Raw genomic sequence first — 12446 nt, 5'->3', positions numbered from 1 at the left:
ATGGAGACTAAAGTGGACAGATATTAGCATTTAAGTGGAAAAGTCTTGGAGGCTGTTGGCACTGTGAGCAGCTGCGGTGTGCAGGGGTTGCAGTACTCCCGTTCGGCCACAGCGTGGCGCAGTTTATTCAAAAGAAGAAAGAAAAGAAAGAAGAAACAACACATTCCAGCAGGCCTCTCTCTGCTGAACGCAGAGCCCTCCACGCGAGCTTGTTGTACAGAGGAGGTCCGGTCCTCCTGACGCCAGTGTCCGAGGCCTCGCCATTTTAAATTTTCGGAATGATGCTTTTGTGTGTGTGTGTGTGTGTGTGTTTAAGTCCTCTTTCCATTGATTGGTCGTCTGTGTATCTGCGGCGTTGCCAGATCTCAAGAGTTTTTTTTTTTTCTTCTTTTTTTATGTACAAAGGTTTCAAATCCCTGAAGGACATCAACAAAGACAAGTGCAACCTACCATTCTGAACGTTCTCCTTTTATGGAGAAGCTCAGGGCTTCCAGGGGGTTGTTTCCCCTGTGGGAAAGGGGGGAGGGGGGTGCCATAAAGGGATAAAGGATTGTTCCTGTTTTGGAGAAGGTGGGGGGGCCAGGCAAGATGGCAAAAGAGACCATTACCTGCGCCCAATTCATACTTTGCCACACGACATGTTACGTTTATCGCTTGGAAATCAGTCATGAATGGCGATCCACCCGTCGTGAGACAAAGAATGAATTAAACTGACAATAATGCGATTTACAAGCTCACAGCGCGGCGCGCTGCGAAGCGTTGTGAGCTTGCGGATTGCTTATTTTTAGCGTGTAGAAATGAGGAATGGGGGCTTCGGGAGGAAGAAACAGGGAGTTGAAGAAACAACCTCGAGACGGGTACATAAGTTGTCGTAACATGACTCTCGCCTTTCAAAAGAAAAATCTAAATGAACTAAACGTCCAGAGAAGATGAACACAGAGGAAATACAAACAAAATCAACGCAAACGTGTCCGCTGTTCATCTCTTAAATCCGCTCATGCCGATCGATCCGTTTCTCCATGCTTGTTTGTTTTTTAGTTTTTGTTTGTTTTCTTGTTTTTAGAATTCTCCCAAAAGAGGAACTCTTAATAGACAAAGCTGTCCGGCTTGGTTTCAGTCTTTTATTTATCTTGTTTTTTTATTGTTTTGTACTCGTTTGTCCCCCGTGCTTGGTGTCTGCCTGTCTTTCGGCGGCAGCTGCTGCATGGTGCCCCCTGGAGGACTGGCTGTCCTCTGCGTCTCTGTGGTGGCAGGGCATGCAGCTCCATGTGGGAGGAAATAATGGGGGGAGGCTTCCAAAGTGTCTTTTTTATAGGGGACATTTTCGGTGGGGTGTAAACTGTTCAGCAGCGCAATCTGCTGCTTCTGTCCGCAGGGGTCGGGCTTCATCCAGGTGGGCAAGGTGGCGCTATTGAGCTGGAGAGAGGAGGAGCGAGAGAGACGTAGAGAGAGACGGGAAAGGTCCAACAATCAGGGAAATATCTCGGAATATAATATCCAATGTGTGCGTGTGTGTGTGTGTGTTAGAGAGAGATAGGGCTCTAAGAATAAGACTCAATCCTCTCCCTCTTTCATATCATCTCCTTCTCTCTCCTGCCTCTCCTCTCTTCTCTTCTGGTCGTTCCAGAGGCCTCCACCAGAGGGGGGTGTTGATCTATAATGTGAGTTGTTTCTTTGGGGGAGTGAGGGAGGGGGCAGGGTGTGATGTGGCTGGCTGGGCGGCTATGAGCTGAGCCAGGGGTGGTTGAGGGGTGTGATGTGGCTGGCTGGGCGGCTATGAGCTGAGCCAGGGGTGGTTGAGGCATTCTCCTGCCGAGGCCCTCTTCTCCGGCACCATCTCCAGCATGGGCAACAGGAAGTGCGTGAAGTGCCCGGCGTCCTCGGGCGACCAGCCGTACTTCTCCACCAGCACGTCGAACAGCGACCAGGGCTTTAGCTTGGTGATGTGCCGCAACTCGCCTGCAGGGGGGGACATGGAGCACATGTCAGCCACAAAACACTGGTTGACATGGGGGACAGGAGGAGGGACAGCGGAGGAGGGAAGAGACGACTGGAATATTAGGCAAAACATGCAGAAGATACAAGGGTAGAACAGAGTAACAAAGGGCAGGCATATACTGTAAGCCAGTTGACCACTTGAAGATCTCTAAAGTGTTCCACCCATCTGACCACTTAACAGCAGATCTACAAGCTCATATCGCGGCACCAAGGCCCACACAATGAGCTTGTACATCTGCTATTTTTGAAAAGAACGTGAAAATGTGTGCAAATCTTTGATCTATATATATATTACTTTAAAGCTAAAATGTTTTACTCATATCTTTGATTCTGGGGGCGTCTCTGGAACAACATATTTTGAGATGGGGGTCTGCGGTCAAATACGTATAATTCTTGGGGTCCTTGACATTAAAAAACTTTGAGCACCACAGATAAAGAAACATATGTTTTTCAGAAGACCATTAGGATTTTGAAGACATTTCTAGCTATTATTTTCAGGTCTTAATGGGTATAAGTCAACGTTCCTACGGTACGTATCGGTCACCAATCTGTCTTTGCATCACTGTGGGCACGCTGTTGTTTGGAAAAGGAAATGAGATGGTGTTGCACTCTGGGATACACACATCACACACAGGTAGCTCTGGTTGTGTACCGGCCAGTTTGGCCAGTTAAGTGTATGTGCAAGTATGTGCATCTTTCAATGCTAGAACTATTCATGTTGGTCACATATAGCCTGGTATGCATGCCCAGACTAATATCACTGCATAGATATTAGTCTCCATCTCTGTATGGAACCTGCATTTCCAAGGGGCGGATAAAAAAAATTGGGTTTCCAGGCTAGTTAATATTATACTGTTCATGTATGAATATACACGTAGGCAGTTGTGAACACAACCTGCCAAGGTAAGATCCGGTTCATGTCCACAGTGACTGGACAACGAGTAAAGTAAGCCATTATATGGGCCATATATTAATAGGCCTGTTAGGCCTAAATCAGAAATTAGCCTACAAAAACAAATATGTTGCTACATACTGTACATGTACTGTAAGCCCCTCCCATACACTAAAATGTGTTCCGGCTGGAATGGGTTAAAGGAAGCGATGAGGACCGGGCCAATGAGCTGAATCACCATCATTCCAGACGTGATCAAAATTAAAAAATCAAATGCAACCAGGCTATTTTTGTGAGGAGCGAGAAATTCTCGCAATTCCTCCTCGTTGGTGTGATTACAAGTCTGCAGTGTTGTGAATGTCAGAAGTTAATTTAGGAAGTGGAGCACCTGACTTGAACTGCATGGTCCCCATGGTCTCATCTACAGTATTGCTGTAGATGAGACCAGCGTTGCTGTTTTCTCCATATTTCAGCTTTGTAACCCATTAATTAAGACCTGAAAAATACCTAAAAATGACTTCCTAATCTTAACAGTTTTCAGGAAAAAAAAAAAGTTTTTATATCAGTGGTGCTCATCCTTTTTATGTCAAGGACCCCCTAGAATTATATGTATTTGACCCAAGAAAGATTGGCGTTACAAATGTTTGCTTTAAAAATGTATACATTCAAAGATTTGCGCACATTTTCACGATTTAAAAAAATAGCAGATATACAAGCTCACAGTGCGGCACTCGGTGCCGCGCTGTGAGCTTGTATATCCGCTATTTTTTTTATAGTTAAAGCATAACATAATGGTTAAAGTGGTTAAGATCAAGAGTGACACGGATGCGTTCCAGGTCTAAATCGGTTTAAGATAAAAAAAAAAAAAAGAAATGATGGCCTTACTTTGTCATACTACTACAGTGTCACACAAAAGTGACACTTGAAGAAGCTATTTGTGGACACTTCAGAAACCTGCATTAAGCAGGTGCCCCCCCCCCCTTTTTTTCCCTTCCAAACAACATTTAAAATGTTTTATTTAGATTTTTATTAACGTGGGAACAATGGCTTCCATTATAGCATGCACACTTTCCGGGTATAGAAAGCCTGCTTTTTCTATCAGCTTGGATTGGGTGTGGTTTTTATGAATATCTATCCAAGCAATCATATTAACAAGAGATTGTAAACAAATAATAACTACAATGGACCCATTGGAACGCAAGCCCTTTTTTTTTTTTACTGATTTGGAACAAAATTATGATAAACGGTGCGAGAAACAGGTGGACGAGCGAGACCCCTGGACAGCAGGACACGTCCCGCCGCAGACAGACAGACAGGCAGACACAACAAGTCGATATAGAGAGGGAGGGAGCGAGTGAGAGTCAGACCAGATTAACAGAAACGAGAGATAAAAGGGAGAACTTGATTGAGACATCAAGTGCCGAGTTCAGATCTGCCAATGAGATAACATCAAAGGCGGAATATTTAGTGCCGTTCAACATGCATTCTCATGACATGCTAGGAAGAATATATTATGAACGCAGAGGCAGACAGCAGGCAGAGGGGGAGAGAATATACTGGCAGAGAGAAAGGGTTATGTCTTATTAATGGGATAGTTCACCCCCAAAATGTCATTTCTTTCTATCGATTACGATTACTCACGTCATGGAGGCTGGAATTCACGGATATCTTTTATTTTTTGTTGCAATCCTAAGCCAGTAATTTGAGGAGACTCTTTGTGTCTCCATAGGAAACCACTGCTGGTCATCACATTTTTGGCTTAGGAATGAGACAAAAACAAAAAGATATCCATGAATTCAAGTCTGCATGGGGTGGGACATTTTTTGGGCGAACTATCCCTTTCAGAGCAAATCGCACCAAGCAATATAACTGTAACGATAACTATTAAGATGTAGTTTTAAAAAATCAATCAGCTGTAAGTCAAGTTGGATGGACAAGTCTACACCAAAGCTATAACAAAGACAATGGAGAGCAATAGGCTATAGTTAATAGTTATAGTGCTTGGTGTGAACAGATTGACAGTCTTTCCCCACAATAACAGAAAACACACTAGTATAAAGCCCTGAAGGTTACCATATCGGGTTCAAGCGGTTAAACACAGATACATGCACTTACCAGGAGTAACCATGTGCAGAGGGTATATGACACACCTCAAGAACGTAGGGCTGATTTATACTTAGCTGTAAGCCCAGCGCTTAGTGAGGAGTTTGCTCTGCATCAGCAAGGTGAATGTACTGCAAAAACCCTACATAATTATGTAGCTTAATGACCGATTTGTTGCGTTTTGCACACACACCAAAAGTAGCTGATCTACAAGATCGTGACGCGTCGCGATGCGGGAGCGTGGTGAGCTCATAGATCAGCTATTTTCAGTGTATCTAACTTTGAAACTCCAAGTAATGTAAGATTTGGGTTCATTTCTATAGTGTCAGTTAAATGTACAAGTGGAACTACTAAACTATCATTGTTTACATAGTATCCTATAGTTTCAAATGTACAGAATGTTATTTAGATAACATGTTGTTTAGACAGAGGCTATAGGGTAATTGTTCACTTGGTATCCTAGTCTCTTTGAGCTACTACACCGTTCTCTCGTGACAATTTATTTACCTTGTTGTTTATTCACCAGAGTTCACATTATTTTACTCTGCCTATTCCTATCTCACACTTCGTCGCTCTGTCTAAATTGTGATTGTAAATTGATTGGTCGAGCTCTGGCCAGCCGCTAGACACCACACTGTCCCTTTACCTTTCTTGGAGAAAAACTCTCGACTGTACTTCCCGGCGCCGACCACTTTGCGCGGGACCTTCCCAAGGAGCTCCATGATCAGAGCGATGTGGTCTGATGACCGCCACCACGCACACACACGCGCACACACGCACACACACACACACACACACACACACGACATCACATGACATCACAAGAGAACAGGCACGGGACAGCAGCATTACAGCATGCACACAGGTACGTGCGCACACAGGCATGCCGGCTGCTGTGTGAGACTGACGAGCACACCGCGCTCTCCTGGGCTTTACGGACAGACCGACACACACGCTGACAGACTGAACCACAAAGCTCCATCATAGCCAGAGATGCAAGTGATTCTGAAAAGAGGCAGAATTGTTCGCTTGAGCCCGACCGATATGGCCATTCTTAGGGACTTTTGGTATTGCCATTACCATAAGCGGGCCATGTGTGCCAATTATTTTATGTTTTAAAATCTTTCACAAATAGCAGATCAACAAACTAACAACGCAGTTTGTGATAAAATCACGATCAGCATCTGACCCAAAGATCTGGCATCAGTCGGGCTCTACGGCCACAGTTTTCAGAGCGTTCACGTTGTGACACGTCATTTACGTTTAGAGTCTGTCAGCGCTTGTCTGTCCGCGTGTCCGCCCAGGCTTTTGCTGCCGCGTGCGTCGCACAAGTCCCACCCGCACTCCGGCCAGCGCTACCTCTTCGGTTGAAGAACTCCCGGGAATATTTTCCGGAGAGCGCAAAGTGCCTCGGTATACAGCCCAGAAGTTCTATGATGTGGGCTATGTGGTCTACGGAGGAGAGAGGGCGGGGAGGGGGTGTCGAAGGAGGAGAAACAAGAAGGGGGAAAGAAAAACAAAAGGACAGGGAGGAGGGTTAGGAAGGGGAGAGGGAAGCATGGGAGCAGGAAGGGAGTTAAAAAGGTTAGGAGAAGAAAGTGGGAGAGTTGGAGGGAAGCGGGCAGAGAAGAGTAAAAACAAAAGGAGGTGAAAATTAGGGAAAGAGGTGGATAGAGGGGAAAGGACAGAGAAGTGGTAATGGAGAGGTGAGGGAGACATCACAACAAGATAGGAAGGATAAAGGAGGGGAAAAGAAAGAGAGACAGAGTCACAGACATGGCACAGAGTTAAGGGCACAGAGTCAGTGTTAGGCGTCGACGTGAAACGCAAAGGAGCGCAAATGAGGCAACCCGTGTTCAAACTGACATCTTCACAGTAATATCCTCGATGTCAAGTTAACTCTAAGTGCGTTACATTCTCTGAGTTAAAATTAACACCTATGACATTAACGTGTGCTGTTGAGCCTAATTTATATTAATATTTCGTAAATTAATGCTCTACTTGAATACTACAGTGTCACACAAAACCATCAAAAGTAGCAGATCTACAGGCTCGAAAGACGACAAAAAGTGACACGTTTCGAGCCTGTAGATCTGCTGCTTTTGCTGTTTTGGGATTTTAATCCTGAAAATGTACAGTTTTGGACAACTAGCCATAACTCAGGCTTTAGATCAACAACTTAGCTGCAATGAGAGAGGGGGAAAAATGATAATGCGTCTCTCATTGCAAGCTTCAATATGCTGTGTCAGAAGTGATGTCAGCTTATTGCCATGTTGCAGACAAGACTATAATGATGTGTGAATTAAGGTCTGGCACATAATGATTGCAGAAGTAATGTGAGATCAAAAAACGTCAGGGGACGTGAGAACAGGTGAGACCCCGAGAGAGAGGGAGAGCTTCTGTTACGTGAGGATGAGGAATGAAACGCAGAGTTATTTCACTGAGTAAGATGACAGGATAGTTGTTAAGAGCTGTCCACACCAAGCACAATGTATGACTTGATTGAAGCGACGCTTATAGTGAAATATCGAAATATCAATATAGTGATATGAGACTAGATATTGTTTGGGGTGTTGGATAGTGCAACATGGTGATATTGCGTAAGTGTTGTCTATTCCTGGTTTTAGTCACATAAAAACTATCATAGACTCTCACAAATTTTGAAAATAAAATAGCCAGCCCTACAAGTAAAACATAAAAAACAACAACTTTGTATTCGCATCAAGGGATTCTGTTAAGGCATATAGCGCAAACAACGAAGACACGGAAATAAGGCAAAGACACTGATTTGGTCTTAACAGTTCCTATTTTATCTATTTGGGGGTGCCCAGGGGCCCCACTTTGAGAACACTTCTTAAATGATATATTTATAGTTGTAGTTCTCATGCTTGGTGTGGTCGCTTCATTAAGGTAGACAGTGAGTGGATAGGGGGATGTGGGGGGAGGGCAGGCTAATGTAACACTATGCTATTTAACCAGTCATTTGGAACCAATGGCTCATTGTCAATTAAGCCAGCAAGTTATCATCATTAACAAAAATGTTCAAATGAATAGAAATGCAATGGCACAAATGATACAATCTACCGATCAGTCAAAACCACACAATACAATCATACGACGCTAACTTAGGTTTTGTATCACATTATAAATAATGAATGGTAAACGTTAGTATTACTACAGCACTATAACAACACAGCTTGATGTGTCTCTGAGAGTATAACACAGTGCAAACAAAAAGTTAATTTGAATCATTTTTAACCTTACAAATGTAACCAAATAATTTTGGTTAAAGGTACTGTAGGGTATGGTAAAATGATAGTACTCTTTGCTATACAGTGTTTGTTCAGTAACAGGGATCTCCCTGCTGTGTTCATTTGTTAGAGCACATTCTTATTTATTCTTAGTCTTTTCAATAACACACATTTAGTTTTAGTCTTCTTAGTCTCCTGAAATTGTTTAGTCTAGTCTATTCTTAGTCGACTAAATATCAAAATCTTAGTTTTTAATCTTAGTCAACAACATTAACAATGTCTCCCTGTCTCTCCTGCTCTTTAACACATCGGATGCCCACGTGATCTCTGACGTCTAATTTGCTGGTGCCCATGGCAACGCATCATTTTAACTACCGGCGAGAGTACTGGCGAGAAAAGTAATCCGAGTAAATATAATCCGAGTATGTCCTGTTTATTTCGCGAAAATCTTTTCTTTCAGTCAGGACCGTTTTTTATCATTTCTAAGCCACAGTGTTTGTGTTACGGCATGTAGAAGAGGCTGCCGTTTTGAGAAAAAAATGAAAAAAGGAAGGGAATCCGGAGAAAACAGCACTTTTGTGCAGCCGGTAAACAGGAAGTCAACGAGCCACACAGCACGTCCGGGTGACGTAATTGCGCGCTGCATGTTGGGAAATGGAGTTGTTTCATCACCGCGGTAGCCAAGTGCAGTAGCTACAGTACAGTATAGTTTACTGTACAACGCGTCAAACGCGTCGTTGGGCACTCGTAAAGATCAAAGAGATTGACGCGTAGACACCACGTGGGCACCCGATGTGTTAATAAACAGAAAATGCATTTTCAGGTACGGGATATCAATTTCATCCAATCAGGAGAGAGAACTCATACAGGATAAAGGATAAACAGGTCAAGACACAAGGAAATTAGCAGATGAAATTGAAACTGGAACAATATAAATTTTAAGCTGATAAATGAGTACTCTCTCTTGCAACCGACCTGAGAATCCCCTGTTACTGAACAAACACTGTCTATAGCAATGATAGCTATCAGGATATAGTGCTTAACAAACTCTTTGTTTTGACCAAAACATATTACTTACCCTACCTTTAAATGTGTGCACTCTCAGAGTTAAAAGTAAAAACACGTACCCTCATCACGGGAGTAGTCCTCCCCAGAATGAGGCTCAAACAGGTAGTCGCCGGTGGCCAGCTCAAACGCCTAGGAGAGACGGGACAAAGACATGGGGAGAACAGCTTGATTTATATAGCAGTAGTTCACAATAGGGATGGGACGATATGAGTTTTGAGCTTGTAGATCGTCTATTTTTGGGTAAAGAGATTTGGTAGAGAGTGAAAAAGAGCACATTATTTCAAGGTCTGTTTTAACAATTATATGCTGCTCGGCAACTAAAAGGTGAATTGATCCCAATGCATGACGGAGGATAATTTCAGGATAAATGTAAATCTCCACAATACGATTATTGTGATAATAACGATTATCGTCCCATCCCTAGTTCACAACCGCAGTTTTCAGTACATGCTTATTTTTATGATCTGTAAATTGACTGTAAATGAATGAACTTTATGTTATATATTATGTCCTGCGCTGCCTCTGGGCGACTGATTTTCCCCTTGGGATAATAAAGGTATCTATCTATCTATGAAAATGTTGCTCTTCATTAAATGTTTCAGTAGTTAGACCTTCAGCAGATAGTAGACTATCCTGTTGACAGACTTTTTGTCAAGTTCCTGATCTGATCCTATTGCAGTCAACTCAAATGTTTTGTCCGTTCTGGTTTTGGTTATTCCGTTAGTTTTTGTGAAATTAAGTTTAGCGTTTAGAGTTTATGCAGGATGCGTGAGTCTCGCCCGCCTCAGCTGTCAGTCAGATCCTTTCCTCATTCACAGATCTGCTGATCATTACGTCACAGTCATAATCCAATCAGAGCTCACACAGCTTGCATTCACTATGGCCCTGCTCGTCTTGGATCTGAAGCCTCAGATCCGCTGCTGCTTGGCTCACCATGCATGCAGTGCTCCAGATGTCTGCGGGGGTGCTGTAGCCTGCTCCTATCAGCACCTCAATGGAACGATACTGTCTCGTCTGGATGTCCTCCGTAAAGTGCTTGTGCTGTGAGGAGTGGGGAGGGGAGGGGAGGAGAGGAGAGGAATTAGATGAATACAAGGCATCTGTCAAAACAACATGTTCATCAGGTGTTTGTAGGCAGGCCTCTCTCTCTCTCTCTCACTCTCCTTCTCTCTCACGCGAGAGCAGCCGCTTTATTGGCATTACATTTGATAAGTGTTACCAAAGCAAAATGACAGTTATGACATAAAAAGAACATCAAATCAATGAAATCACATGATGGCAAAAGGAGATGGTGTGGTAATGTAAAACACGGTATACATCTGTGTCCTGGTGGCTGTACCTTTTCAGGTGACAAGGATTGACATCATTTTGCAGCAAAAACTACACATTCTTTCTGTTTCCCCAGAAGTAGTGGTAATTTCTCCCTTTCTGAATTCTAGGCAATTTGTTTATAATTTTGGAAATATCTCCTCCCTAATATTTGTGTAGTCTTTACATTGTGTTAGGAAGTGTAATCGTGTCTCTACAGCTCCCTCTTCACACTGACAGCGTTCCCTCCCTCCCTCCATAGTGAACAAGGAATGGTGTGTCTCACCACCCAGCAGGCGTTGCCCAGGTCAGCGATCTTGACTCGGATTGTGTCAGCGTTGCGGGGGTCAAGTGGGTTCACCAGGAGGTCCGCCGCCCTGGCCTTGGCTGGGGAGAGGAGAGGAGAGGAGAGGACAGGACAGGGGGTCAAATGACGTACTAAACACAAAGCAGGAACTCATAATTCTGCTCCAATAGGCTCTGTGCATAACTGTAGTCCCAGGTTTCAGAAGGTGGTATATTTCCTGTTCCAGTTCATTTTGCCATAGACGACTGAAGTTTGACATCACTGCCGCTAGAGGGCGCTATGCCTCTGGGTCCCGTTGTTATGTTTAGTGTTGAAATCCCCATTGGGGAATCTTAGATGCCTCATATAAGAACTGTGTTCTAAAAATAAACAAACCACCCGGCCATTTTACTCATATGGATATGAAGCATTGAATGGAGGTGGGAAAAAAACAGCAGATACAAGCACCTTTGGGCATGTCTCCCGTGCTAGAAGACGACACGGTGCGACTGCGGTCAGCCGGCGGGCTGCCGCCATTGTGGTCCGCCGTTATCTCCGCCATGCCGAGGGGCAAGGGGTTTCCCGGCTCCGGGTCCAGGGGCAGGTCAGGTAGGCGGGGCATGTTGGCGCGGCGGTGCCGCTCGCCACTGGAGCCGTTGGTCATGGGCGGCGAGCTGGCCAGCTCGCCGTTGAACATCTCGTAGCCGCAGCTGAGCGAGCTGTCGCGGTCCGTGTAACTCAGCTCCGACTCCACCAGGGGGCAGAGCAGAGGCACGGGGATGGGGCTGGAAGACGGGGGACACAATATAGAATTGAACAGGTGACTGGAATAAAAATACAAATGAGGCTTTACCAAAAGCAATATCTATATCTTTATCTAACTGAGGCTGTATTATGTGTTTACCACACTGACTAAAAGTAACTAAGTCAGTCCTTAGTTTTAGTCTTTCAGCATTCAATATTGTTCTTAATTTTTCCCCAAAAATAGCAGATCTACATAAACAATTCCTTTTTTTAACTAAGTCTTTTTGCTAAATATAAATATATATATATGAAATATACACAAAAGCCTTCCCCCAACAACAATAACAGAACACAGAAAAGACACCAGCATAGAGTCTTGAGGGTAAACCATAGAGGGTTTCTCGAAGTGGGTGTCTGGGGACCCCCAGGGTCCTTGAGGGAGTGCCAGGGGGTCCCCAGATAAATGATAAATAGTTAGGAACAAAATGTGACCCTGACAGGTCCATTTGTACACTCTCAGAGTCAGGGACATGCTGGCCACTGGGAAAAGTGGGACAATTCCCAAACGGCTGGTCCAGTACAGGCCGAACCAGGCCGTCCGTTTGAGAACCACTGGTTTAAACGGTTCAAATCACTGGTTCCTAGACTTTTCAGGTAAGACCCAGAAAGAGAGATTAGACGTTGACCTGGGACCGAAACTAGTGAAAATAGCAGATCTACAAGCGCATACCGCTTTCGCTTTGTGCCAAGTTTCGAACATGTAGAACGTCTATTTTCACTACTAATAAATTATTAA

The 12446-nt window shown here is 44.1% G+C and overlaps 1 protein-coding gene across 1 annotated transcript in view; it reads right to left on the bottom strand.

The window, feature by feature from the left end:
• Positions 1–1774: 1774 nt before the first annotated feature.
• Positions 1775–12446, bottom strand: part of srpk2 (SRSF protein kinase 2) — a gene marked incomplete at both ends in the record, with an annotated part of 121590 nt that continues 110918 nt past the window's right edge. Inside the window, 6 exons of the mRNA XM_080737220.1 lie at positions 1775–1959; positions 5640–5732; positions 9372–9441; positions 10246–10353; positions 10907–11007; positions 11375–11691. Coding sequence (XP_080593346.1) covers positions 1775–1959; positions 5640–5732; positions 9372–9441; positions 10246–10353; positions 10907–11007; positions 11375–11691 — 874 coding nt within the window. The remainder of the gene's footprint in view (positions 1960–5639; positions 5733–9371; positions 9442–10245; positions 10354–10906; positions 11008–11374; positions 11692–12446) is intronic.

This window comes from Nannobrachium achirus (genome assembly GCF_963921795.1).
Source record: "Nannobrachium achirus genome assembly, chromosome: 11".
Lineage (NCBI taxonomy): Eukaryota > Metazoa > Chordata > Actinopteri > Myctophiformes > Myctophidae > Nannobrachium > Nannobrachium achirus.
Note: the sequence above shows the minus strand (reverse complement) of the source record. Positions and strands in the feature narration are given on the sequence as shown.